Source organism: Hyla sarda, chromosome 11 (assembly GCF_029499605.1).
Source record: "Hyla sarda isolate aHylSar1 chromosome 11, aHylSar1.hap1, whole genome shotgun sequence".
NCBI classification, from domain to species: Eukaryota; Metazoa; Chordata; class Amphibia; order Anura; family Hylidae; genus Hyla; species Hyla sarda.
This window is the reverse complement of record NC_079199.1, coordinates 92,379,236-92,405,829: the sequence shown is the minus strand read 5'-3', so window position 1 is coordinate 92,405,829 and position 26,594 is coordinate 92,379,236. Positions and strand designations below refer to the sequence as shown.

Here is a 26,594-nt window from a genome sequence, read left to right as displayed (position 1 = left end):
AGTCTAAGGTGCCGCTTGTTTTTTACCAGAGCCCGCTACAAAGCGGGATGGTCTTGCTGCAGCATGCGGCACCCAGGTCGCCACCCCTGGCACTACTCGTCCACACAGGAAGCTAGGAGGTGGCGTGGCACAGAAGGAGACTGGCAGGAACTGTCCAGAGCTGGGGAGGTTTTCTATGGGGATTTCTTCCTGCTTTGGACAGTTCCTGACATGGACAGAGGTGTCAGCAGAGAGCACTGTGGTCAAACTGGAAAGAACTTCACAAATTTCTCTATAGCATACAGCAGCTGATAAGTACTGGAAGGATTAAGATTTTTTTATAGAAGTAATTTACAAATCTGTTTAAGTTTCTGGCACCAGTTGATTTGAAAACATTTGTTTTCTACTTGTTTCCACCTGAGTTTCCCTTTAATATGGCCGACATTATCTCACACGTTCACATTATCACGTATACATTGATGCATTTAAAACAACTGAATATGGGACAACATATTGATGCAATAAGAAATTTTATTGAATTTTTTTTCATCTAATAAAACAAGTGTATAAGTGACCGAAAAATCATTTGAAATCAATTCTTAATCTTTAGGTTAATTTTAACTATAATTTGCTAAATTAAAAGAAAATACAGACGACTATCCCATAAGTTTATCCTCAGGAGTGATGTCCAGTCATTTCTATGAACTGTAGGAGATAAATGTTTTTTTTCCGGAGTGTGGAGACCTTCAGTTATACTGTAAAGAAAGAAAAAGATAAAGAAAGATGTATTAGAAAATCAAATACATCCAATTCAATGGAAACGTGTCTTGGTCAGTGACATCCTTATAAGATATATATATATATATATATATATATATATATATATATATATATATATATGTATATGTGTATGTGTGTGTGTGTAAATATATATATATATATATATATATGTGTGTGTGTGTGTATATATGTATATATATATATAAATATATATATATATATATATATATATATACATATATATATATATATATATATATATATATACATATATATTGTGAGAAGGTGAAAGGCATCGTGGGGGAGGTAAGAGCTGGTATTTATTCAGTGTCTGTGCTGGGATGCAGACTGACACTATGGCCGTAGCATGGCTGGAAGGCCAATCCGGGACGGCTCTTACTGGGAATGATCCAGTGTAGGGTGGGGGCCATTCCCCACAATCCAGGCCGCCTTTTGTTGGCCTTAAAGGCAGCCTGCTTCACCAGCTGAGGGGGATTTGCTAGTTGCAGCTCACATTGCCAGAGAGAGCTGAGAGTGGAGTTCTTCCCTACGTTTTCTCCAAGTTTGGAAGCTGGTGAGCAGCCTGCCTGGAGGCCTGGAAAAGACTTGCTTGATGCCGTATGGCATGGACTCAGGTGTGAACAAACACCTAAGGAATACAGGTGGACTTTTGTTATGTTTCCTCTGTTCTGCATTTAAAGACTGTTTGCTGTGTGCCAAGTGTGAATAAAACACTGAACTTTGATTTGATAAATACTGTTTCCTTGCCTCTATACTGCAACCGCACCTATCTGCAAGAGCGAGTCATCACAATACATATATATATATATATATATATATATATATAGGCAAAAGTAAACTTGTAGAGCAGCACATCAGGTTCTTTGTGTGGGTGGTGCCCGCAGCAAGATGGCCCCGGTCAAGGCCTATGGCACATCCAAAAAGTAAGCTGCAGCACTTGAGGCTTCCAAAGTGAAAAGTGTTTGTTCCATGTTAATACAAAGCAAGCGATGCTTGCTTTGTATTAACATGGAATAAACATTTTTCACTTTGGAAGCCTCGAGTGCTGCAGCTTACTTTTTGTATATATATATATATATATATATATATATATACAGAGAGAGAGATTGGGGCCATAGTGGAATACCCACAAATAATTTCTTTGGAATACCTACAATTCCCAGGCATTCCACAGACATAACACCAATTATAATAAGGACTATGCTATAGTCTCTTAGCCACATACGCCTAGAATATAGAGCAGATCTGTGCTAGGGAAATGTGATGCAGTCTTAGGATCTATGCTATATGCGGTGAGTGCTGGGTGTCAATAACAGCTGACACCCGCCGCCACAGTCTTGGACCAGAAAAAACACCAACACCATCAGAATGACGTTAAAAATTAAACTAAATTAAACTTGTCCTGCAAAAACCCAAGCCCAGTATGTTGATAGATCAAAAAAATTGATGGCTCATGGATGGTGGAGATAAAAAAAATAAAAATAAAATGAAAACAATACCTCTCTGATTCCCTATGTGGTTGAAGAGATGCATTCTGATTCGTCATCTCTCGGCCCCAAGCAGTGGGTCACAATGTGATGAGTTTATCATCTATAGTGCAATGTAATGGAGAAGGCTAGTCTAAAAGCAAAAGGGGCCATTCTATTAGTAAAGTTTATTTTAAAAAAAAATCTGATTTCATAGAGAGAGTAGAGTCAGAATCCTCATCTTTTGCCCTAGACTTATATTCTGTGTTCTGGGTAATGTTCTACTGTGTAATGCTCTATTTCCCCTGTCGTAGTACTCCCAGGAAGACACATATTAATACATTTCCCCCCTTTAAAGAGCTGATCGCCAGGGTTCTCAGCAGTAGGACACTTTTCATCTCCTTATTGTTGAGTGACCCTTCAAACAAGTTGGCATTGTCCAAAGTAAGTAACTCCTATGGTTAATTCTATAAATACTTATATTTGACATCTCATCTTCTAAGACCATATAAAGCTCTTTACCGGATAATACAATTAGCAGTGATTTCTTACATACATTGTATAATGTGCTATGTATGTGAAGACTATATAAAGATGAGGCTGTAGGACTCACCAAATGTATAAGATGCTGAGAATCCTTTCTTCTGATTGAATCCATCGCTACGAAAGGTCAGCTTCATGGTATTGGACTTAGTGTTAATGACAAATGGGTTACGGTCACCACAAAATGGACCTCTTGAGGCCGTCCCATCCAGCCACTTTATTTTGTCATATATGCAGAAAGAACTATTCTCCAGATGGAAATCACTGAAGCTCAGGGAAATCTGTAAAGATTAGACACATACATGATAATGTTATTATACACCATGGTAATACAGGATAGCTGATCACATTATGACAATTAATGAGGCAGACATGATAGAAACATATAAAGTATTTATAACTTTGAGGAATCATGTGGATATGTCACTCAATGGTTTGTCCTATCCCATTATGACTAGGCATGCCTGCTGTTTTGGGGTCATGTTTGGCTCAGATCTGTCTCTATATTTACTCCTGTATACGTCTCTGTCACTTGTATCTCAAAAACCATCTCCAGAAGCCGCCATTTAATTTTTGTGAAAGAGCAAAACCTCTTATTCTTGTATTGATTCATTCTCGCCTTGAATACTGTGACTCATTACTATTTATTCTCCCTACATTTAACTCTTCCCTCTCCAGTCCATTGTGGAGGTCAGTCTCTGCGCTGGTTGTCCCTCCAGTATAGAATATCATTTACACTCCTCACTCTCATCCACAGAACTTGATGTTGTGTTCAATCATTTAGTTGAATTGATATTTGCAACATTAAATCTGAGGCAGAACCTGTATGTGTGAATGTATCCTTAAAGGAATTCCCAACTCCAAATCTTACTCCTTATCCACTAATATGTTGTGATAGATAAATAGATAGATAGATAAACAGAAGCTCTCTGCAGCACTCAATTCCTCAAAGTGTGTTTATTCCCATAATAAGTGTCTTACATAGATAGATAGATAGATAGATAGATAGTTTAAAAAACAACACAGCACATAGGGTATCCACCGCACCAAGAGTTGATTCCATCTCCAACATGTTCACAGAGTAGCAACGTTTCACTGGGGCCCCTGGCCAAGGCCCGTAAAACTGTGTGCACCATACTGGGAACTATTGTAGGTGGATGTGTTGCCCTTTTGTGGACGATAGATAGAGAAAACTTTTTGGAGTCTTTAGACAATCTTGTAAGAAGAAACCTTACCGTCTTGCCAGCAGGAGCCGCGATTGTGTAGACGCAGTCCAGATTTGGGCCATACTCATTGGGATAACCGGGGGAAGTAAAGGATCCTTGGGGCATATAGAATGTTCCTCCACATTGCACTGTGGGAAACAGTTTTAATGAAGTGAATAAAGTACACAAATACATGTATACAGTTTTTTGTATCGTAACTTTTTTGTATCGTTTTCTTGATGGCTACATTCTAAAAAATATATATATATATATATATATATATATATATATATATATATATATGATAGCAAAGCCTCATGTGCTGGACAAAGTGACTTCTGTACGATGTAGTAAATGGCTGATCCGAGTGCTACAGCTCATCTTACATTTTACAACTACATTAAAACGATGTATGATTGATGGTTTATCCACAGGATGGTCTTTCAATCACTGTTTGGCAGGATGCCCACACCCCCACTGATCGACTTGTTTGACGCCCTGCATCCTATAGTAAATGGGTCTGGAAGCCCTGCACGGTTTATTACATTATGGTGGTTTTGGGCAACTGCAGCTAGGCTTTCTTTCAAGTGAATGGGAGCTGAGCTGTAGTTGCCTGGTGCCACCACTATACAATGATGGGTGCTATGCTTCTGGATCCATTCACTATATAGTGCAGAGTGCTGAACAGCTGATTGGGGGGGGGGGGGGGCTGTGTAAATTGGACAATAAGGATAGGTCATCATATATTAACCTCCTCAATTATAGCAATGAAAAATGAACCAAAATATAAAAATATATAATACAAGAACTAGAATGTAATACTGTACCTGTGCTGTATACAGCGTTGAAGCCAACCCCAGTAACACTGCTATCACTGGAAAACTCAATCAATAGTTGGTTAGTAGATCCAATAATTGGAGGAATCAACCCAGTCCCGCAGGTTCTGTCCAATAACAGAGGATAATTCTTAGTGGGTCCATTATAAATCCTAATATAGTCCGACATACAATTAGGAGATGACTGGACATCAAACGCCACAAAGTTCAATGCAACCTATAAAGAGTAATAAGAAAGACATATAAATAAAATGAGTAAATAACTTCTAGTGCTAAATTCACATATAGATATCCTTCTCCATTGTAGAGGGACCTTTTGTTGCATAAAGTGGATTATAGTAGAAATGTTCAAGGGAAAAGACCTGGACAACAACATTAATAACAAAAATATAAAATGTTAAATATCATTTTCATGGACAATATAGAAATATAGGCAGTATAGATAAATATGTGAATAATAATAATAACTGAGGTCTTAGGTTAGTCGTTCTGCTTGTTTATTACTTTACCTGTTGTGATGGTGTTCTTATGAGCCAGACACAGTTGGCGTTATTTGGGTAGGCTGATGGGTAGTTGGCTGAGGTCAGGCTTCCGCTGTTTTTATTAAGTAAATTTGCACAGACATCTAGAAGAGAAAATACATCAAATCAATAACTAAAGATTTTATATCTGTATATTATCAGCTGCTGTATACTACAGAGCAGGTTGTGTAGTTCTTTCCAGTCTGATCACAGCGCTCTCTGCTGCCACCTCTGTCTGTGTCCGGAACTGTCCAGAGTACAAGCAAATCCCCATAGCAAATCTCTCCTACTCTGGACAGTTCCTGACACGGTGTCAGCAGAGGGCACTGTGGTCAGTCCAGAAAGAACTACACAACTTCCTCTGGAGCATACAGCAACTGATTTAATTTACAATTCTGCATAACTTTTTGGCACCAGTTGATTTGAAAACATTTGTTTACCGCCCGAGTGGTGGAAACCAGGTTCTATTTTATGAATGTAATAGATCTGGGATACAAGATTTTAAAAACTATATTAACACTAAACCTTAGGTGCTGCTGGTTGATAAAAAAAAAAAAACGTCTTCCTCCTAAATAACATAAATAATGTAAGCAGTCATAATGTAACAATAAAGAACTTTGCAAACAAGGATCAAAACCCGATGGCCGGGAGAAGCACTGTGTTCAGTGCAAAACGGAGCTTGTTGCCTGTGTACCCCCCGCTCCTTCTCTCCCTTTGTATCCATGGGAGTATTCTACCATGGAAGAAAGCAAGAAGATGAATATGGAGAGTGGCCGGTTGTTTCCTTTCTTCATGTGAATACTTGCTGCTACTTTATAATACCTGAGCACCACCAACATTGGTTTTGCTAAATCTATCCTAGCCTGTGGGGCGGCTCTTTACTTGTATATCGCAGTGCCGCAGTAGCACTCCTTTTACCTAGTCAAAACTGTAGATATCAACCATTGATACAATGGCCCTCATTTACTAACAGCATTCCAACTCTTTTTGTCAGGTTGTGCGCCAAAATCCTGTGTAAATTCTGAATGTGGGACAGAAAAAACCCAATAGAATCAGAAACACTCAGAGTGAAAAATAAACCTACAAAATGGGCGTGGTTTTCAAGAAAAGAGGCGTGTTCCCTACATTTCATCCAAAATCACTTGTCTTTTCTGAAAACCACTCTGAAAATCATGGGGATTTTCTGGTAAGAAAACCCTACACTTTAAAGCAGGTATAAAGTTTCCGAAAGCGGAGTAAATTAGTAAATTCCATGGAAAAAAAAAGGTTGGAACAGCAAAAAACACAACAAAACCTACACTCCCCTCTTAGTAAATCAGGGCCAATATGTCCTTGTTTTCTCTGTTATTTATCATTATGTCACAATTTCTCTAGACCTGTAAGAACTTACCACATTGATAGAGTTTGTTGATCTTAGACATATCTAGAGGGCTTATTCCATCTCTTTGTCCAATTGGGACATTTGGGTCAGGTTTGGGCACAATGGTGGGTTGTCCTGAAGTGTTACTGAAGGCATCGCTGTCAGATACAGGAGAGAGGAACAAGGTGAATGTCCAAGATGGTGAAAGAATAATATGTCACAGAAGAGTAGTAATAAAATATTATTTAAAAAAAATATTAATAAAACATAAAAACAAACTTACTTGTCATAATGCATCACTGATCCATAGTCATACTCCAGACCAAGATTATTGCTGTCTTCTTTGTCAAAATTTGGAGCGTCATCTATAAGATAAGACATTTTTATTAGACTGGATTTTGTAATGTTTAATGAAATATTTACTGTATTTTTCGCCGTATAAGACGCACTTTTTCTTCCCCAAAACTAGGGGGGAAAAGTTGGTGCGTCTTATACAGCAAATACACACCTATCGGGTTGGTCCCTGCGGCCATCAACGGCCGGGACCCGCGGCTAATACAAGACATCACCGAGCGCGGTGATGCCCTGTATTAACCCTTCAGACGCGGCGATCAAAGCTGACCGCCGCATCTGAAGCGAAAGTGACAGTAACCCGGCTGTTCAGTCGGGCTGTTCGGGACCGTTGCGGTGAAATTGCGGCGTCCCGAACAGCTAAAAGGACCACGGGATGGACCTTACCTGCCTCCTCGGTGTCTGCTCCGTGCCGGGATCCCCTGCATGGCGGCGCTCTCCTTCGACGTCATCACGTTGTCGCGCACACCGTCCCGTCATCCAATAGGATCGGCGTGCGTAGCGATGTGATGACGGCGGCGGAGAGCGTGGATCTCGGGGAAGAAGACTTCCAGAGCGTCAGGGACACCACAGGGACGCGGCAACAGCGATGGAACGAAATCCAGGGCAGTGGTGACGGGTCCGGAGCGGCGGGGACACGTGAGTATTACTTCCTATCCAGTGGTCTTCAACCTGCGGACCTCCAGGTGTTGCAAAACTACAACTCTCAGCATGCCCCGGCATGCTGGGAGTTGTAGTTTTGCAACATCTGGAGGTCTGCAGGTTGAAGATCACTGTTGGGTGCAGAAACTTTTTTTTCTAGATTTTGCACCTTTAAAATTGGGTGCGTCTTATATGCCGGTGCGTCCTATAGGGCGAAAAATACGGTAAGCATGTATTTATGGCAGGGGCATTACCTGGTGAGATATACTGGTACATGATGGTGACATAGTCATCACGGTCACTCCTCATATGTTCATGGTAGAAGCCTAGGGCATGGTTTATCTCATGCTGTATAATTCCTCTGTACATGCAACCACCAGCTATTCCAACCATCTGACCTCCACCTATTCGCCCCACATAGGCTACACACCTGAAGAGAGGAAACAAGAGGAAACAAGACAATATTATAATACTTCTTTTTGAACATTGATAAATTAAAATGATAAGTAATAATCCATTTTTTAATACAGGTAATCCCTGATATTCTGATTCCCATCGTGTCATATGCAAAATGGGTCAATTTAATATATTTATTATTTTTTCTAAGCTCAGGGAGACACACTGGGGTATATATACTGGGAAAAACAAAAAAGGCCAAACTTACGAATACAAGGGCAGGTTAAAGACCATATTCTATCAGATGTAGAGAAGTGACAATAGTACATGGTGAAGGTCACCCAGGTGTAAAATACTGAGGAACATCCACGTTAATTTCGTTGATTTTTGTAATAATTTTTGTCATAGTTTTAGTCAACAACACTTTTTCAGTGAATAAAAGTGAATAGAAACATTAAAGGGGTATTCCGGGCAAAAACTTTTTTTTATATATCAACTGGCTCCGGAAAGTTAAACAGATTTGTAAATTACTTCTATTAAAAAATCTTGATCCTTTCACTAGTTATTAGCTTTTGAAGTTTTCTGTCTAACTGCTTAATGATGATGTCACGTCCCGGGAGCTGTGCAGTTCCTACGGGGATATTCTCCCATCATGCACAGCTCCCGGGACGTGAGTCATCAGAAAGCAGTTAGACAGAAAACAGCAACTCAACTTCAGAAGCTAATAACTATTGGAAGGATTAAGATTTTTTAATAGAAGTCATTTACAAATCTGTTTAACTTTCCGGAGCCAGTTGATATATATAAAAAAAGGTTTTTGCCTGGAATATCCCTTTAAGGTTACACTGGGTTTCTAGACAGAGGCGTGACATCAGGCCACGCCCCCTCATGATGTCACACCATACCCCCTCCATTCATGTCTATAGGAGTGGGCCATAACGGCCATTGCATCCCCTCCAATAGACATGAATGGAGAGGGGGGGGGGGAAGTGATGCCACGACTAAGAAACCCAGAATCACGCGACAGGGGTGTCCCCTGTCACCCCTGCTCTTTGCCATAGCTATTGAGCCTCTGGCTAACATACTAAGGATGTCACCTGATGTAAGGGGGTTTCGGTATGGGAATATGGAAGAAAGGGTGGCCCTATATGCTGATGACATGTTGTTGTTTTTGGGAGACACAGCTCACTCACTAGCCCCGGTGATGTCCCTTATTACAGAATTTGGGTCATACTCAGGTTTACTCATTAACTGGGACAAGTCGGTCCTGTTGCCTCTAGACCCTTTACCAGAGGTGCCTCAGATAGCTATCTCTAAGATACAAGTAGTTTCTAGCTTTAAATATTTAGGAATTTACATTACTCCCTCCTTACATGATTTTGTTCCTCGCAATCTACTCCCCCTTCTAGATAAGAGCTCCCAAAAAGTGTCCGTATGGTGTAAGCTCCCACTCTCGGTAGTTGGACGTACTAATCTAGCTAAAATGGTTCTTATGCCGCAACTGTTATATATATTGCAGAATTCCCCGGTGTGGATAGAGATGGCTCAATTTCAGAGGATTCAGAGACTATTCAGGTTACTGGTTTGGGGGGGGGGGGGGGGGCCGCTAGGATTAAATTGGAAACATTACAGCGGGGTAAATCTTCAGGGGGGCTTGCATTACTGAATCCATGGTTGTATTATCTTGCATCACAGTTGCATCAGGTGAGAGGATGGGCAGCGCACTCCACATTGGGACCTACTGGTCGATTGTTTATGGCCAAACATGGGGGTAGGATACCGTTGCACATTTTAGAGATTGGGGCCCTTACCAGGCCTCCTGACTCCTCTCCTACGACTCACCTACTGTGTAAGCTCTGGGGCCACGCGAGAAAACTCTTGGGTATTACCAGTTATTTCAAATTTACTCCGCTGTGGCATAACCCTGGCTTGCCGGTCTTTAATTCCTATGCCAATGCTGAGTTCTGGGAGAGGAGGGGACTTTGTGAGTTGGGTCAGTTAGCTGATCAGGGGGTTGTTCGGTCATTTGAGGAAATAAGGGAGGAGTTTGCCCTACCGCGTTCCTCATTTTACCGCTATTTTCAGATCCGCCATGCCTATGAGTCGCAGAATCGGGTGAGGGTGTTACGGGTACAGTCTAATAGGGTTCTGGAATCTACTGTGACTAAACGTGATTCTGCTGGTGTGATTTCTTGGCTTTATGGGGAACTACTTGGCTTTCATCATGAGGGTTTCCCTCTGACGGTTCGGTCTAAGTGGGAGAGGGACCTTGGGATCCTGACTGATGAGGACTGGAGTACTGTGCTGGCACTTACCTCATGTTTGTCTCTATCGGAATCTAATAGGCTGTCTCAACTGTTCTTTATTCACAGGGTATATAAGACTCCCTCATTTCTTCATATGATAGGGGTAAGGTCTGACTCGGCTTGTCCGCGATGCGGTGAGCTGGAGGCATACTTGGTACACATAATGTGGACGTGCCCTTGTTTGCTGACTTATTGGACTGAAGCTGCAGCTCATTAGAACAGTGTATGGGGTGACCATTAACATAGCTCCCAAGGAATGCCTACTTGGACTTATAGGTTGTGGTCGGGAACCCTCCCTGGCAGAGGTTGGGATCCTGAGAATCTTGTATCAAGCCAGGAAGTTGATCGCACAGTTTTGGATCAGATCCTCTCCTCCGGGAGTGGCTGATCTCATTGCAAGAGTAGCTCAAGTAGTGAAACTGGAAAAGGGGATCTATACTAAGCGCAAAGTGGAGAGGAAGTTTGATGGTGTCTGGGGTCCCTGGGTGCAGGGATTCCATCCCCCTGCAGACATATCTTAACTTAGTATGGTTCCTCTAATATGTGGTTCTGAATGGAAGGGCTGACAAGAGAGCTAATATTGGGGTGCCCTGGTATGCTGCGTCTCCCTCCCTGACGTGTATGAGGATGGCTGTGTGAGTGATTTAGTGGAATGCGATTGCGAACGCTATTTTCCATGGCTTCGGGGGACTGAGTTTTTATATCCTTCTTTTTTCCTTTTTTTTTCCTTTGTTCTTTTTTATTCAACTATGTTCTTGATGTGGATTTGCTGGAGCTGGTTTATGGTTTCTGACTTATGTACACGGAGGGTTGTGGGGCATTGGTGGGGAGGGGCTGAGACGAAATGGTTCTGTGTGTGTGGGGGGGGGGGCTGTTGGGGACTGTATGTTATTGTTAAACTGTGTTTAAAAAACTTAATAAAAACTATCTGATTTAAAAAAAAAGAAAAAAAGGAGTCCTTTCTCCTGTATGTACTTTCTGCTTGGCCCTACGTTATTGTCATGGTGTGCCAAGGAAACGAAAAGTAAATGAGCAAGGACTTCGGTCAAAAACAAAAGTCCCTGTTCCTTTATGCCGAGTAACAAAGCATTCACCGTATGCTCATCCTAGCAAATGTAGAGGAAAAGTGCAGCACTCCGGTAGAATAATTTTTTTTAAATCAACTGGTGCCAGAAAATTAAATAGATTTGTAAATTACTTCTATTTATTTAAAAATCTTAATCCTTCCAATACTTATCAGGTGCTTTATGCCCCAGTGTAAGCTCTTTTCTTTTTGAAAGTCTTTTCTGTCTAACCACAGTGCTCTCTGCTGACACCTCTGTCCATGTCAGGAATGGTCCACAGCAGGATAGGTTTACTATGGGGATTTGCTTCTGCTCTGGACAGTTCCGGACATTGACAGAGGTGGCAGAGGATTAAGATTTTTAAATATAAGTAATTTACAAATCTGTTTAACTTTCTGGAACCATTTAATTAAAAAAAAAAAAAAAGAAACTCCACCGGGGTTACCCCTTTAACTGAGGATTGAGCCATCCAGTGTTTGTGTTGCTTCTCAGTGTACAGATACTAGAGCTCCTACATTTAAGAGGAATGCCTGCAGTGGTACGCGATTCACTAAAACCTAATACCAAAAGTTTTCAATTTGGATAAATCAGACAATGTTTTTTGGGGGGAAATTCAGAATGAATTGGATTTTTTTTTTTTATCATTGATTTTCTCATCTTAACCTATTAAAGTTTATAACATTCTTCATGAACTAGCATTAGCTTCATTTCAAGAAAATTTGAAGAAGAAAGAATAGTAAAACGTACCCCTGTGAAGACATAATGTCGAGGAAGTCTTGCTCTGTTGTCCGGGGCACAAGCCTCACACAGGTAAGTGTTTCATATTCCTCGAAGGAAGTCTTAAATACGTTTAGCTCCCAATCATCTGAAGGTGAAAAATATATTTATATAATAATGAATCATTGTTGGACATTTAGCATGGCTGCCATATGTATAAAAGAGCAAGAAAAACTTACTGTAAGTTGAGGAAAAAGAGTAGGGCACAACAACCATTCCATTTGCAGACTTGGGCCACAGACATTCTGTACATTTCATAGCACTGCGTCCAGGACTTATCAGCATGTCATCTTCCCGTAAAGCCTTGGTATTGTCTAAATGAAGACGATATTGACTTATGTTTATTTTCACCTTAAAAATTTACTTTAGCCTCTTAAACAGTGCCCTGGAACTGGAAATAATAATAATAATAATTTCGGTAATTCTGGTTGGGTAAAACAGTAATTTTTATTTATGTTACATAGTTACATACCGTATTTTTCGCCGTATAAGATGCACTTTTTCTTCCCCAAAACTGGGGGGAAAAAGTCGGTGCATCTTATACGGCGAATACATCCCTATGGAGGCGGTCCCTGCGGCCCTCAACGGCCGGGACCCGCGGCTAATACAGGACATCACCGATCGCGGTGATGCCCTGTTTTAACCCTTCAGACGCGGCGATCAAAGCTGACAGCCGCGTCTGAAGGGAAAGTGATACTAACCCGGCTGTTCAGTCGGGCTTTTCGGGACCGCCGCAATTTCACCGCGGCGGTCCCGAACAGCCCGACTGAATAGCCGGGTTAGTGCTTACAGGACACCGGGAGGGACCTTACCTGCCTCCTCGGTGTCTTCTCCGTTCAGGGATCCCCTGTATGGCCGGCGCTCTCCTTCCTCGTCATCATGTCGTCGCGTACGTGCGTCGGCGTGCGTAACGACGTGATGGCGGCGACAGAGAGCGAGGATGCCCGGCCGGCAGCAGAGACGTTCCGGAGCGACGGGGACACGGCGACAGCGATGGAGTGACATCCAGGGCAGCGGTGACGTGTCCGGAGCGGCGGGGACACGTGAGTATTACCTCCTATGCAGTGGTCTTCAATCTGCGGACCTCCAGATGTTGCAAAACTACAACTCCCAGCATGCCCGGACAGCCAACGGCTGTCCGGGCATGCTGGGAGTTGTAGTTTTGCAACGTCTGGAGGTCCGCAGGTTGAAGACCACTATTGGGTTCAAAATCTTAAATTTTTTAGATTTTGCACCTAAAAATAGGGTGCGTCTTATACGCCGGTGCGTCCTATAGGACGAAAAATACGGTAGTTAGTATGGTTGAAAAAAGACATACGTCCATCATGTTCAACCAGGGAATTGAAGGGTAGGGGTGTGGGGAAGGGATGGGATAATGTTGTCTTAATATATTGTATGTTGATAACATGAAGTGCCCGTACAAATTATGATACTATTTTACAATCTACTTAAGGCGAACTTCCGATAATGGTCCCGATGGCAGGATTACTGTTTAAATTTTGTGGCAACTGTGGAGCACAAGACTTGACCCAAGACCAACATATTCTGGAGACAGATTTGCCAAAAGTCCCATAGACTTGCATGGGACTTCCGGCAAGTAGATCTCCAGATTGTGTTAGTCATTAGTGATGAGCGGCAGGGGCCATATTCGAATTCATGAATATATTGCCCATTATTAGCCCTATGTTAGCGAAATTGGCATATTCGCTATGTTCGTTCACTTTTTTTCCATGCGAAAAAAACAAAACAAAAGAAAAAAAAGGAATATTCGTTATTACGAATATATAGCACTATATTCTAAATATTCGTGAAATCACAAAGTGCCGATATTTGCGATCAAAATTCGCATCACGAATATTCGTGCTCAACCTTATAATAGCCATGTGTTAGTCAGTTGCAGTAAGATTAAAACAGATATCCTGCTGCTGGGACCATCAACAGAGACTCGCTTTAAGGGGGTTGTTCATAGTTTAATTCCATGTTATTTAAAGTGTTCAGGCTGGGATAAAAAACACACACAAAAAAAAATTCATTAAAAACTTCTTATCCACCAAATATCCTACCACTGCTGTATATTTAAATTACTTCTATTAAAAAATCTTAATCTTTCCAGTACTTAAAAGCTGCTGTATACTACAGAGGAAGTTCTTTTCTGTCTGACTACAGTGCTCTCTGGTGACACCTCTGTCCATGTCAGGAACTGTCCAGAGCATTATAGGTTTGCTATGGGGATTTGCTTGTACTTTGGACAGTTCCTGACACAGACAGAGGTGTCAGCAGAGAGCACTGCGGTCAGACAGAAAGGAAATGCAAAAAAGAAAAGAACTTCCTGTGGATCATACAGCAGCTGATAAGCCCCGGAAGGGTTAATATTTTTTAATGGAAGTAATTTACAAATATGTATAACTTTCTGGCAACAGCTGAAAAAAAGCATTCCACCATGTTGTAGCCTAATGCCTGTTACTTAGAAGGTCGCATTGCCTCACATGCCCTTGTAGAAGGCAAAAACCCTAAAAACGTTATCTCCTCCCTCATTTTAGTCTGTCTACGTGTGCTCTGCCCTATGTCAATTATCAAAGACTAACTTTCTCTATGATTTTTCTAATGATTCACCAGTTCTCTGATAGGACCAGATAATAGGATTGATGCCTAAGACTGTCAGACGTTACAGTTATCTCTTTACTGTCTGCAGAGATGGAGAAGAATCTTCTCCAGTTCAGATCATTGTGGAGATTTATCAAAAGATAAACTCAATTGTAAAACCTGTGTAATATATATATATATATATCACACGTCTGGATATTCTCACAACTATCATAAGCATGACTTTTTTTTTTTTACCTGGATCTGACTTTCCAATGTTCTTAATCTCGTTTAACTTATTTTCTGTAGAAATAAATGAGAAGTATATTGATCATAATTCCTCATGGAGAAAGAACTCAAATGTTCATGGCAAGAAAAAAACTTTAAGAAATAGTGAAATATTAGAACTTCGTATAATAGTATCTTAAGAGAACATGTTTCCTACCTTATTATAGTGTTACTGAATTAGTGGCTACAAGCTCTTGACACCAACTGAATATATTACCTTATGTGCAAAAGGTGTCCAAACACCTTAGATTAGAGTCATTTAACCAAAACCATTGTTCAGTGGCTGACTCTTAAAGGAGATGTCCGGTGCGGGCTATTACTATTCCATCCTGCCTGGGCTGCAAAAAATGAGAAAACAAGCTTTCACTTACCTTCCTACGTTCCCCCGGAGCTCTGCAGCAGCTGTTCAGTCAGCCGGGCTGTCTGCTTCCTACTTCCTTTAGCTCGGGACGTCACACTGCGCTTCAGCCTATCACTGGCCAAAGCGGGACATCACTGCGGCCGGTGATAGCCTGAAGTGCTGCGTGATGTCCCGGGCTAGGAAGCGGCCGGTGATAGGCTGAAGCACTGTGTGACGTCCCGGGCTAAAGGAAGTAGGAAGCAGACAGCTCGGCCAACCGATCAGCTGTTGCGGAGTACCTGGGGAACTTAGGAAGGCATTGTGAAAGTTTGTTTTGTCTTTTTTTGCAGCCTGGGCAGGATGGAAAATGAATAGCCCGCCCCAGACATCTCCTTTAACCATAAATGATTGTTTACCTGGCTGATAATAATGCCTGAAAAAAAGTCAGCTGTGTTAGGCTGGGTTCACATATATCAGGCGTCTAGCATAGTTTGCTTAGGTGTGCATTGGAGGAAAACTGATGCTAAAACTGATCCCATTCATTTGAATGGGACAGTTAACAATTATCCAGTGTCTCAATTTTGACACCAGATAGTTGGACATGCCGAAGGACACCGGTCAGGGGAACACAGCTTGCTGTCCGCCATCCAGAAACAATGGAAGCTGGATGCCATACAACTGATGACATCTTGTCATCAGATGTGGCATCAGTTGTGGCATCAGTTGCGTCGAATTCTAGGCAGAGTACACCTATGCTGGATCCTAGACTTATGTGAACCCAGCCTTAAAAAACTTCAGTCGGATGGAACATTCTCTGTTCGTGAACATTCTTTCAGGTGAGAATATTCTCAGAACGTTTCTAGAATATTCCCAGAAATGTTCCTTGTCCTTAGCCTGATGTAAATGATCATGTGAATTTGAACAACTCTAATGGTCAATATGGACTAAAATGTGTATGACACCATCTTTCTTCAGACCATTGTTTATTCAATAGTTGTTCAACCATGAACTTACTTTTATCTTATGTATATGGCTACATAAATACTCTTAAGAGCAAACCATGCTTCCATGTTCCTAAAGGATACACTTTGTCTCCAGCAGTGTTGCTTCTACATGACATTGTATAACAAATCTTCTAGATTTCTATGCCGTTTCTTATAATAGGGGCTTTTTGTCTACATTATGATCAATAACTGGAGCTGTACTTCTCAACCAGAGACTTGATGACCACACATAGTTATTTGGGTCCCTACTTATGGTTCTCTACCTTTTCGATGTGGTCCACGAAAATTAAGCTGAAGTCAAAAACCATATCATGAGCAGTTAGTGGTAAAAGCCCTATTAACCGGTCATGTCTTTATGAGAATTTTTCTCTTTTTTTGTGTGACCCAAAACATATTTGTTAAATCAGTTGGTATGTTTATTATAAAGTGAATGTTTAGAGTTTAGCTACGGTATTTACTTTGTGTTTTAAAATTCTTTAATGTTTTAAAAAATGTGTTTACTCTTACATATAGAGCGTTTACTAGTATAGCAGTAAACATATACATTTAAAATGAGAAACTGTTAGGGCAAAATTTTTTCGATGGATTTTCACAAAAAAAACTTCAATAAGGAAGTCAAAATCCAACAATTTCATATTCGCCAGGTGTTAATATATTCTTAGGAAACTGAAAAGAGAGCACTTACCATATTCACTTAAACCCGGTATAGAAACCTGAGGAAGAGACATAAATAATTATTACTAAGGCTTCTAAATATGTACAAAAATGGATAAATACAGAAATGTTTCATATAAGATAAAAAGTATGACTATGAGATAGAACTATACACCTTTCCTTAATACTAAATACATAGTGGATTCACTGCAATCTACATTTAGAACTTCTTATTTAGCGTAAAGAATTTTTTTTCACAGAAAGAGGAAGGTAAGAAAAAAAAATGCTACCAACAATGGTCACAAAAAAATATTTATAAAAATGACATTGCCTGGTTGTTTGACAGGAATTCAGGAATTTACAAAGATAAACACTTCAGACATGGAAGCTATGAAGTTATGAAGAACTTAGTTATTTTAGGAGACAATAAAAAATAGATTCTTGCATAAACTCAGATAAAAACATTGATTTCTAAGGCAAAGTTTACACATGCCGATTGTGCGCTGAATGGACCCTTATCGGGACAAGTGACACCGCCATTGACTTAAATGGGTCTGTTTGGTGTCCATATTTTCCAGGAGTTGAGCAGAGAAAAAATAAAGGACATACACAATCCTTTTGATGGACTGCCTGACAGAGCTTCCTGTAGAAGAACCTCCCGGCGGTGTGAACGAGCCCTAAGCAAAATGACACATTCTGTTATAAAGTGTTGACTTCTGCTCTGGAGGCTCCATTCACATCCATTCACACCCTCAGTCACAGACACCAGTGTTTACAATCCATAAATAACATTACAGGCTACTAATTTGCTGCTATTTCATCTACCAAGAAGAGGGAGGATTTGGGCCAAACTAAAAGTCATTGTGGTCCAGTAGGTCTAGTCATATTCTAATGTTAACCATTTATTGCCATCCTAACATCTCAGCGATTATATTGAACTAGTAAAGTCTTCTTCTACTGTTCAAAGATAGATAGTATTTATATAAAATTAAATGTCTATGTGTTCAGCAATGTCAAAAATTATTGGTATAACATATGATAAGATAATGTGTATATGAGTCTGATCTTACCTGTAATGATGGAGGCAGAGGGACACCTGCTACCGGTCCTAAGACCGAAAGGAGGAGGAGGAGGAAGATCTTCTCACCCATGTTGTTGAGATTTCTCTACAATATTGGAACAATTTGCTCTTGGCCTAGATGAATGCTAATATTCATGTCAGGAAAGCCTTATATACATGTAAAGGACAGAAATGTATCCAATCACAAAGCAGAAATAAAGAGATCTGTAATGGTCATATGAAAAGCCTGGGGCCGGTATATGACTATTACAGATGTATAATTATCTTTATATGTGACCACATGATGACAACCATCATAATTTTAGTGAAGGTGCACGTATGCCATTTTTTATGTCACATTCAGCATTTTACATATGTATGCTTAAAAAAAACAATAGTTTTATACCTGATCACTAACACCTAAAGTTTTATTTAGGTCTTTTTTACACTTTTTGTTTGGTGGTTTATAGTGAATTATATTTTCTCCTTGTAACAATCAGACTTCTATAAAAGGTTTTTTATTTCCGTTAGACTTAGTTCACTTTACATGTGGTGGTAAAAATCGTAGGTAAAATATTTTTTAAAACAATAATCCAAATTTATCAATCTGTCCGAAACAGAAACTGGAGTGATTGATCTGCAGCAACCAATCACAGCTCACCTTCATAATTTATCGAGCTCTGGTAAAATAAAAGCTGAGCTGTGATTGGTTGTTATGGTAAAATCACTTAACCCCTTATGGATTCAGGGTTTTTCCGTTTTTGCACTTTCGTTTTTTCCTCCTTACCTTTTAAAAATCATAACCCTTTCAATTTTCCACCTAAAAATCCATATTATGGCTTATTTTTTGCGTCGCCAATTCTACTTTGTAGTGACATTAGTAATTTTACCCAAAAATGCACGGCGAAACAGGAAAAAAAATAATTGTGCGACAAAATTGAAAAAAAAACCGCCATTTTGTAACTTTTGGTGGCTTCCGTTTCTACACAGTGCATATTTCGGTAAAAATTACACCTTATCATTATTCTGTAGGTCCATACGGTTAAAATGATACCCTACTTATATAGGTTTGATTTTGTCGCACTTCTGGAAAAAATCATAACTACATGCAGGAAAATTTATACGTTTAAAAATGTAATTTTCTGACCCCTATAACTTTTTTATTTTTCCACGTACAGGGCGGTATGAGGACTCATTTTTTGCGTCGTGATCTGAAGTTTTTATTGGTATGTTTTTTGTTTTGATTGGACTTTTTGATCACTTTTTATTCATTTTTTTTAATGGTATAAAAAGTGACCAAAATACGCTTTTTTGGACTTTGGAATTTTTTGCGCGTACGCCATTGACCGTGCGGATTAATTAATGATATATTTTTATAGTTCGGACATTTACGCACGCGGCGATACCACATATGTTTATTTATTTATTTTTTGACACTGTTTTATTTTTTTTTTATGGGAAAAGGGGGGTGATTCAAACTTTTATTAGGGAAGGGGTTAAATGACCTTTATTAACACTTTAAAAAAAAAAAAATTTTGCAGTGTTATAGGTCCCATAGGGACCTATAACACTGCACACACTGATCTCCTATGCTGATCACTGGTGTGTATTAACACGCCTGTGATCAGCATTATCGGCGCTTGACTGCTCCTGCCTGGATCTCAGGCACGGAGCAGTCATTCGTCGATCGGACACCGAGGAGGCAGGTAAGGGCCCTCCCGGTGTCCGGTCAGCTGTTCGGGACGTCGCGATTTCACCGCGGCGGTCCCGAACAGCCCGACTGAGCAGCCGGGTCACTTTCAGTTTCACTTTAGAAGCGGCGGTCAGCTTTGACTGCCGCTTCTAAAGGGTTAATACCTCACATCGCCGCGATCGGCGATGTGTGGTATTAGCCGCGGGTCCCGGCCGTTGATGAGCGCCGGGACCGACGCGATATGATGCAGGATCGCGGCGCGATCCCGCTTCATATCGCGGGAGCCGGCGCAGGACGTAAATATACGTCCTGCGTCGTTAAAGGGGTACTCTTGTGGAAACCTTTTTTTTATTTTTTTAAATCAACTGGTGCCAAAAAGTTAAACAGATTTGTAAATAACTTCTATTAAAAAATCTTAATCCTTCCAGTACTTTTTAGGGTCTGTATACTAAAGAGAAATACAAAAAGAAATACATCCTGACCACAGTGCTCTCTGCTGACCTCTGCTGTCCATTTTAGGAACTGTCCAGAAAAGGAGAAAATGCCCATAGCAAACATATGCTGCTCTGGACAGTTCCTAAAATGGACAGCAGAGGTGAGCAGAGAGCACTGTGGTCAGGACATCACAGGAAATGCATTTCTTTTTTGTATTTCTCTTTAGTATACAGCCCCTAAAAAGTACTGGAAGGATTAAGATTTTTTAATAGAAGTGATTTACAAATCTGTTTAACTTTCTGGCACCAGTTGATTTTAAAAAAAAAGTTTTCCACGGGTGTAAGTTCTCATCTTGGACAGAATGATAAATCGGCACCAATGTAAATAGCCAGTGGTTCCCATGGATGAAAATTGTATTTTATTATAATTTAATTTGTTAAATTTATGTTATTTTATGTTCTTGTTGTTGTGAGCACAAAATATTAATTTGATTTATCACATAGGTAAATGTAGATTTTCTCGATGACTGTGATCAGGATCACTTTGTAGCAGGAAATCAAATCTTTTTTTTCTTAACAAGGCTGAAGGATGCCAGGATTCACTGATGCCAGGATCCACTGATGCCAGGATCCACAGATGCCAGGATCCACAGATGCCAGGATTCACTGATGCCAGAATCCACAGATGCCAGGATTCACTGATGCCAGGATCCACAGATGCCAGGATCCACTGATGCCAGGATCAACAGATGCCAGGATTCACAGATGCCAGGATCCACAGATGCCAGGATCCACTGATGCCAGGATCAACAGATGCCAGGATTCACTGATTCCAGAATCCACAGATGCCCGGTTACCTTTGCTCCACAGTCTGCAGTCTGTCCCACTCAGCTGCCATGCTCTTTTCCTATTGATGCTGCTCCTGGCTCTGCTCTAGGGTTCACATGTGCTTCTTAGTGAGCCAGCATGCACCCACAACTTTCCAAATCCTATCTTTTGACTGGCATCAGCTATTTTTGTCAAGCTTTTACAATATACCATGACTTGAGCAATAGGTGCTAGCTTTCCCTCCCTAAAGTGGTCATTTATGGACAAATTTTGCCAAACCAGACCTCAACCTGTTAAAGGGGTACTCTGCTGCTCAGTGTTTGGAACAAACTGTTCCGAACGCTGGAGTTGGCAGCTCGTGACATCATAGCCACGCCCCCTCATGACATCACACCCGCCCCCTCAATGCAAGTCTATTGGAGAGGACGTGACACCCATTACACCCCCTCCCATAGACTTGCGTTGATGGGGTGGGGTGTGACGCCATGAGTGGGTGGGGCTATGACATCACGAGCTCCCAGCGCCGACTTGAGCATTCGGAACAATTTGTTCCAAACGCTGAGCAGCAGAGTACCCCTTTAACTGACTCCTATCTTGCCTGAATCTTCATGCTTCACACTGGTGTCCCTTGGCTTAAAAGGCCACCTGTCACCTCGATTGGGACCACCCATTAGTGGTAGTTCACTTAAATGGCCCAATGGGGTCCTACACACGATGGCTGTTACATAGACTTGTTTGACTCTATGCAGAATTCCAAAACTTTGGAGTAATGGGCAGCTTTGTCAAGCTTGACAAAGGAGGAGTTGCCTCTGAAATATGGCAGACGTTCCTACTTTACCGGCAGTGAATGGAGATGGCCGAATAAGTGAACACTAGTGCGGCTGTACCTGAATACCTTAAGAACCATTTATGTCTCCCTTTCAACATTATGCAGACTTTGCTGATACACTTTGGGTGAATACTTGTTGAAATTTTGTAAATTATTGAATTATATATAAAGAAAGAAGAAATGTTGCATTCAATTGAGCGTATGTGCTGCTTTCTTTGCTAAAAATCATAACCCTTTAAATTTTTCACCTACAGACTCATATGATGATTTTTTTTTTTTGCGCCACAAATTCTATTTTGTAATGACATCAGTCATTTTTCAAAGAAAATCTGCGGCAAAACAAAAAAAAAATCATTGTGCGACAAAATTGAAGAAATAAAACGCCATTTTGTAAATTTTGGGGGCTTTCGATTCTACGCAGTACATTTTTCGGTAAAGGTGACACATTCTCTGAATTCTGTATGTCCGTATGATTGAAATGATACCCTACCTATATAGGTTTGATTTTGCATTACTTCTGAAAAGAATCATACACAAAAATTAAAACGTTTAAAAATGTCCTTTTCTGACCCTACAACTTTTTTTCCCCCCGATATCGGGATACATGAGGGCTAATTTTTTGTTATGTAACCTGAAGTTTTTATCGGTACCATTTTTGTTTTGATCAGACATTTTTTTTCTTTTTTTATGGTATAAAAAGTTACCAAAAATACGCTATTTTGGACTTTAGATTTTTTTTATGTGTACGCCATTGACCATGTGGTTTAATTGGTTTAATTAATTATATTTTTTTATAGTTCAGACATTTATGCACGCGGCGATCCCACATACGTTTATAATTATTTATGCTTACACAGTTTTTTTTTTTAAATGGGAAATGGGGGTGTGATTCAAACTTTTATTAGGGAAGGGGTTGAATCATCTTTATTAACTTTTTTTTCACATTTTTAAAACATTTTCTACTTCCCATAGGAGACTATAACATGCAGTAAATTGATTGCAGGCACAAATCAATGCTATGCCATAGCATTGCATTGATCAGTGTTTTCAGCTGTCGATTGCTCAAGCCTGGATCTCAGGCTTAGGGAAATCAATCGCCAATCAGAGGAGGAGGAAAGTAGGGACCCTCCTCGTGTGTCCTCAGCTGATCGGGACACCACGGTTTTACCATGGTGGTCCCGATAGAGCCCAATTGAGCTGCCAGGATGTGATTTTCTTATTATTTTAAACAAGGCGATCAACTTTGATCGCCGCGTCTAAGGGGTTAATACCGGACATCAATGTGACACCGCGATCGGTTATGTCTGTTTTAGCCATGGGTCCTGGCTACTGTTAGCCCTGCATCCTTAAGAGGTTAAAGAGCAACATTATATATTTATTCATATATATATATATATATATACACACACACACACACACACACACACACACACACACACACATATATATATATATATATATATATATATATATATATATATATATATATATATATATGAATAACATCACTGCAGCCCTACAGCCCAGCCCTTCCCTGGAGGTGACAAATAAAATCTATTTTTTGGACTCATTATTAGATAATTAGTATCTTTGTAAATTTTCTGTGCAATTTACCATTAAGAAAATTAATGGTTAAAGCCCTGAACAACGTTTTTCACCTTATCGAGATAACATCTAAAATGCCTGCTGTCAAAAAAATTGCTGGCCATGCTGCACTTGAATTGAGTTCCTATTGAGGCCCCTACTTAACTAGAGAATCCTAATAATGGGGAAATCTAAGGCAAAGAAGGCAGATAAAGACGCCAACATCCCTCCAATGGACTTTCAACCCATCTCTGCTTATTTCTATTTTGTCGGGGAGACTTTCAAGCTGAACAATGCTGCAGGACATGCCAACATGGCACTGTATACCTCTCCTGAGTCTGACTCTTGTCCCCTGGCACTGGAACTGAAGGAAATAGGAACTATATTTTGTAGCCAGGTGACCCCTGCAAAAGTAAGCACCGGTAAAATTACACCCTCCTCTGCAGCTTCTGCTGATACCCGAGCCAATAAAGTGCCAACACAGAGACTCCTTACAGAATCTGAAAGTACCACACCTAGTAAGACATTATTGCCCCTCCTCCATCTACCCGATGCCTGGTTTCTCCTCCATATTTCAAGGATCTAACTCTGTAGCTTCCCCTCATAATCCCATGATTCCCTTTTTCTGGACATGGTAGTGGTTCCAAGGACATGGTAGTGGTTCACTGTAAGACTAAAGGTCAAACCATGACCATAGCAAACATTTAATCCTCAAAAACCCGATTGCTTCTATTTCTTCAAGTCTCTGGAAGACATAGTCATCTCTGTACAAGGCCTGATCTTTTTCTGTGAGGATCTAAACCTCCCAAATTAGCCATTATTAGAAACCTCCACAGGTTACCCCCATACCTCATACACTGCAGGTCCTCTGGATAGAACTCCACTCAAAAAATCTGGCAAATCAGGCGGTAGCAGGCTGGTGTTATTAGGCTGGTACAAAACCAAACAGCAGCAGGCTGGTGTCACTAGGGTGGCAAGACCTATTTATTTTGGATTTTGCCAGTCTTCTAATACCAGAATGTTACCTCCCAGTCCTAGAGTGCCCTTTTTTCGATGGTTCAGGCCTGACAGTGCTAGGCTTTTCCCAATACCATTGGTGCTGGGAAGTATTGGGGTAATATCATCTGGGTGGGTTAGCATTTGCCATTTTACAAACATAACTCTAAACCATAGCTTAGGAATTGACATTGGTTTTAACAACTTAGCCAAAATACCAGGATTAATGAAAACTTTATTAAAATAACTCCCCACCACGAAGCCTCTAATTAATCCCATTTTTTATTAAAATAAAAGACCTGGTTTTATTCCTGTAAAAAGAAGAAATGAAAGCTATATTTACTTCTACTCTCTCCAGGGACTTTCATACTTACTGCTAAGGGGCTTTAAGCCAGGAGCCGACAATTTCTGGTTCACAGCAAGAAATACTTTCTACTTCTGGACAGAGGACCTCAAAGCAGTGGGCAATTTGCAGCAAGTCAACATTGTGTGAACACTGTTGGCTTCTTGCAGGGTCTATTCACATTATACATTTATAACATGCCTTTTAAAAGCATGCTAAAAACTTACGATGTGAAGAGACCTATAGTTACCGACATCATTCCTCTGTGATCATCTTCTTTTGTAGCTTTGCCTCTAGTAACATCATCATTAGAGGCGGAGCTACAGGAGGGCCGGCAGGAGATTGGTAAGTGATCTTCGGTATACAGCAAACAGTAAAGGCTCCACACATTCACTGGGCTAGGTCCTCTGCAGCAAGCCCAGCCACACAGTGTACTATACAGGAGCAGGAAGCTTTGACAGGAGTCCCTGCTTCTGAATACACTTTGGTGGGAATCGCAGGACGATCGGAATTTAAATCGGGATCCTTAACAAATCTTACATTCAGGCTGCATGCATAGGGTGAATAGATGTGCTAGCTAAACATGTTTGCTTTAAAGACCATATAGACAGTCACACAAGGATCAACAAGAGACTTAAAGGGGTACTCTGGCCCTAAGACATCTTATCCCCTATCCAAAGGATAGGGGATAAGATGTCTGACCGCGGAGGTCCTGCCGCTGGGGACCCCGGCAATCATGCATTCAGCACCCACCTCGGGGAGCTGCACGCCGCGCTGCCAGCTAAGAATCTGCCATGTGATGACCACGAGGCCGAAGTATTGTGATGTCATGACTCCGCCCCCATGTGACATCACGCCCTACCCCCACTATGCAAGCCCCCTCCCATAGACTTGCATAGCGGGGGTGGAGTTGTGACGTCACGATACTCCGGCCACGTGGTCATAAGCCTTCAGTCAATATCTAACTCCTTGACTGAACTACCCCAGACCACTAAGGATACCATTATTATTTGCTCTTACTGGCTGTTAAGCCTTTTGGACATAGAGCTCACCAGATCTTCACAGACCTTGAGCTCCCTTACCTTCTGTTTGAGGATGTTCCACAAATGCTTGGTAGGGTTTAGGTCCGAAGACACGCCTGGTCGGTCCATCACCTTTACCCTTAGCTTCTAAAGTGAGATAGAAAAAAAACCATGAGGAATTAAATTAAAAAAATAGAGCCATCCATGGGAATGAGTGACTATTTATATTATGTTTTAAAAAGTTTTCCCTAAAATTTCTAACACATTTATTTAACTTAATAAAGTCTTTAGGAAATAAACCTTTCTTTAACAAAATTTGCAAATGTTGCGACTATTATCTACCTGTTTCTGTTTGATCCCCTGACTGGCATCTTGCACTTTGGTTTGCCTATCCAACATTTCGTTTATTACACAATTGTGCATTTAGAGATAGACTGCCCAGCCCTTGCACATATACATGAGGTAGCATCTATAGTCATTTCCTTGCTTTATAAGAATTCTTGGATTGCTGCCATAGGTATTTTTTGCATGTGTGATTGGGGCTTGGGACAGAGAGTACTACGAATTTTGTATACATGTCCCCGGTTGAGGGTGGAAGTATGAGCCCCCTCCTGTTTAGTAGAAGATTGTGTCATGATTCGGCTGGCTGGAGGTGGATCCTCTGTGCCAGAGAGGGATTGGCGTGGACC

The 26,594-nt window shown here is 40.7% G+C and overlaps 2 protein-coding genes across 2 annotated transcripts in view; one reads left to right on the top strand and one right to left on the bottom strand.

Annotated features, from left to right (window-relative positions):
* Positions 1–563: 563 nt before the first annotated feature.
* On the bottom strand, positions 564–18,267 carry LOC130294965 (embryonic protein UVS.2-like). The gene is made up of 13 exons (XM_056545121.1): positions 18,187–18,267; positions 17,148–17,175; positions 15,089–15,133; positions 12,427–12,561; positions 12,218–12,335; positions 7,959–8,134; positions 6,995–7,076; positions 6,742–6,869; positions 5,340–5,455; positions 4,822–5,047; positions 4,025–4,143; positions 2,860–3,070; positions 564–734 (listed from the first exon to the last, which is right to left on the bottom strand). Exons 1-13 carry the CDS (start codon positions 18,265–18,267, stop codon positions 730–732), a joined length of 1,470 nt encoding a protein of 489 aa, XP_056401096.1. The 3' UTR covers positions 564–729.
* A 5,458-nt stretch (positions 18,268–23,725) lies between these two features.
* LOC130294964 (embryonic protein UVS.2-like) overlaps positions 23,726–26,594 on the top strand; it is a 33,591-nt gene continuing 30,722 nt past the window's right edge. Inside the window, exons 1-2 of the mRNA XM_056545120.1 lie at positions 23,726–24,062; positions 25,169–25,228. Coding sequence (XP_056401095.1) covers positions 23,726–24,062; positions 25,169–25,228 — 397 coding nt within the window. The remainder of the gene's footprint in view (positions 24,063–25,168; positions 25,229–26,594) is intronic.

Bases quoted from the DNA above. Each gene is read 5' to 3' on its own strand.
- LOC130294965 (XM_056545121.1), bottom strand. From the start codon at position 18,267: ATGGGTGAGAAGATCTTCCTCCTCCTCCTCCTTTCGGTCTTAGGACCG. The intron at 5,456-6,741 runs GTAAGTTCTTAC...TTTCTCTTCTAG, and splicing joins CAACAAACTCTATCAATGTG to ATGTCTGTGCAAATTTACTT. The intron at 5,048-5,339 runs GTAAAGTAATAA...TACTCTTTATAG, and splicing joins TAAGAACACCATCACAACAG to GTTGCATTGAACTTTGTGGC.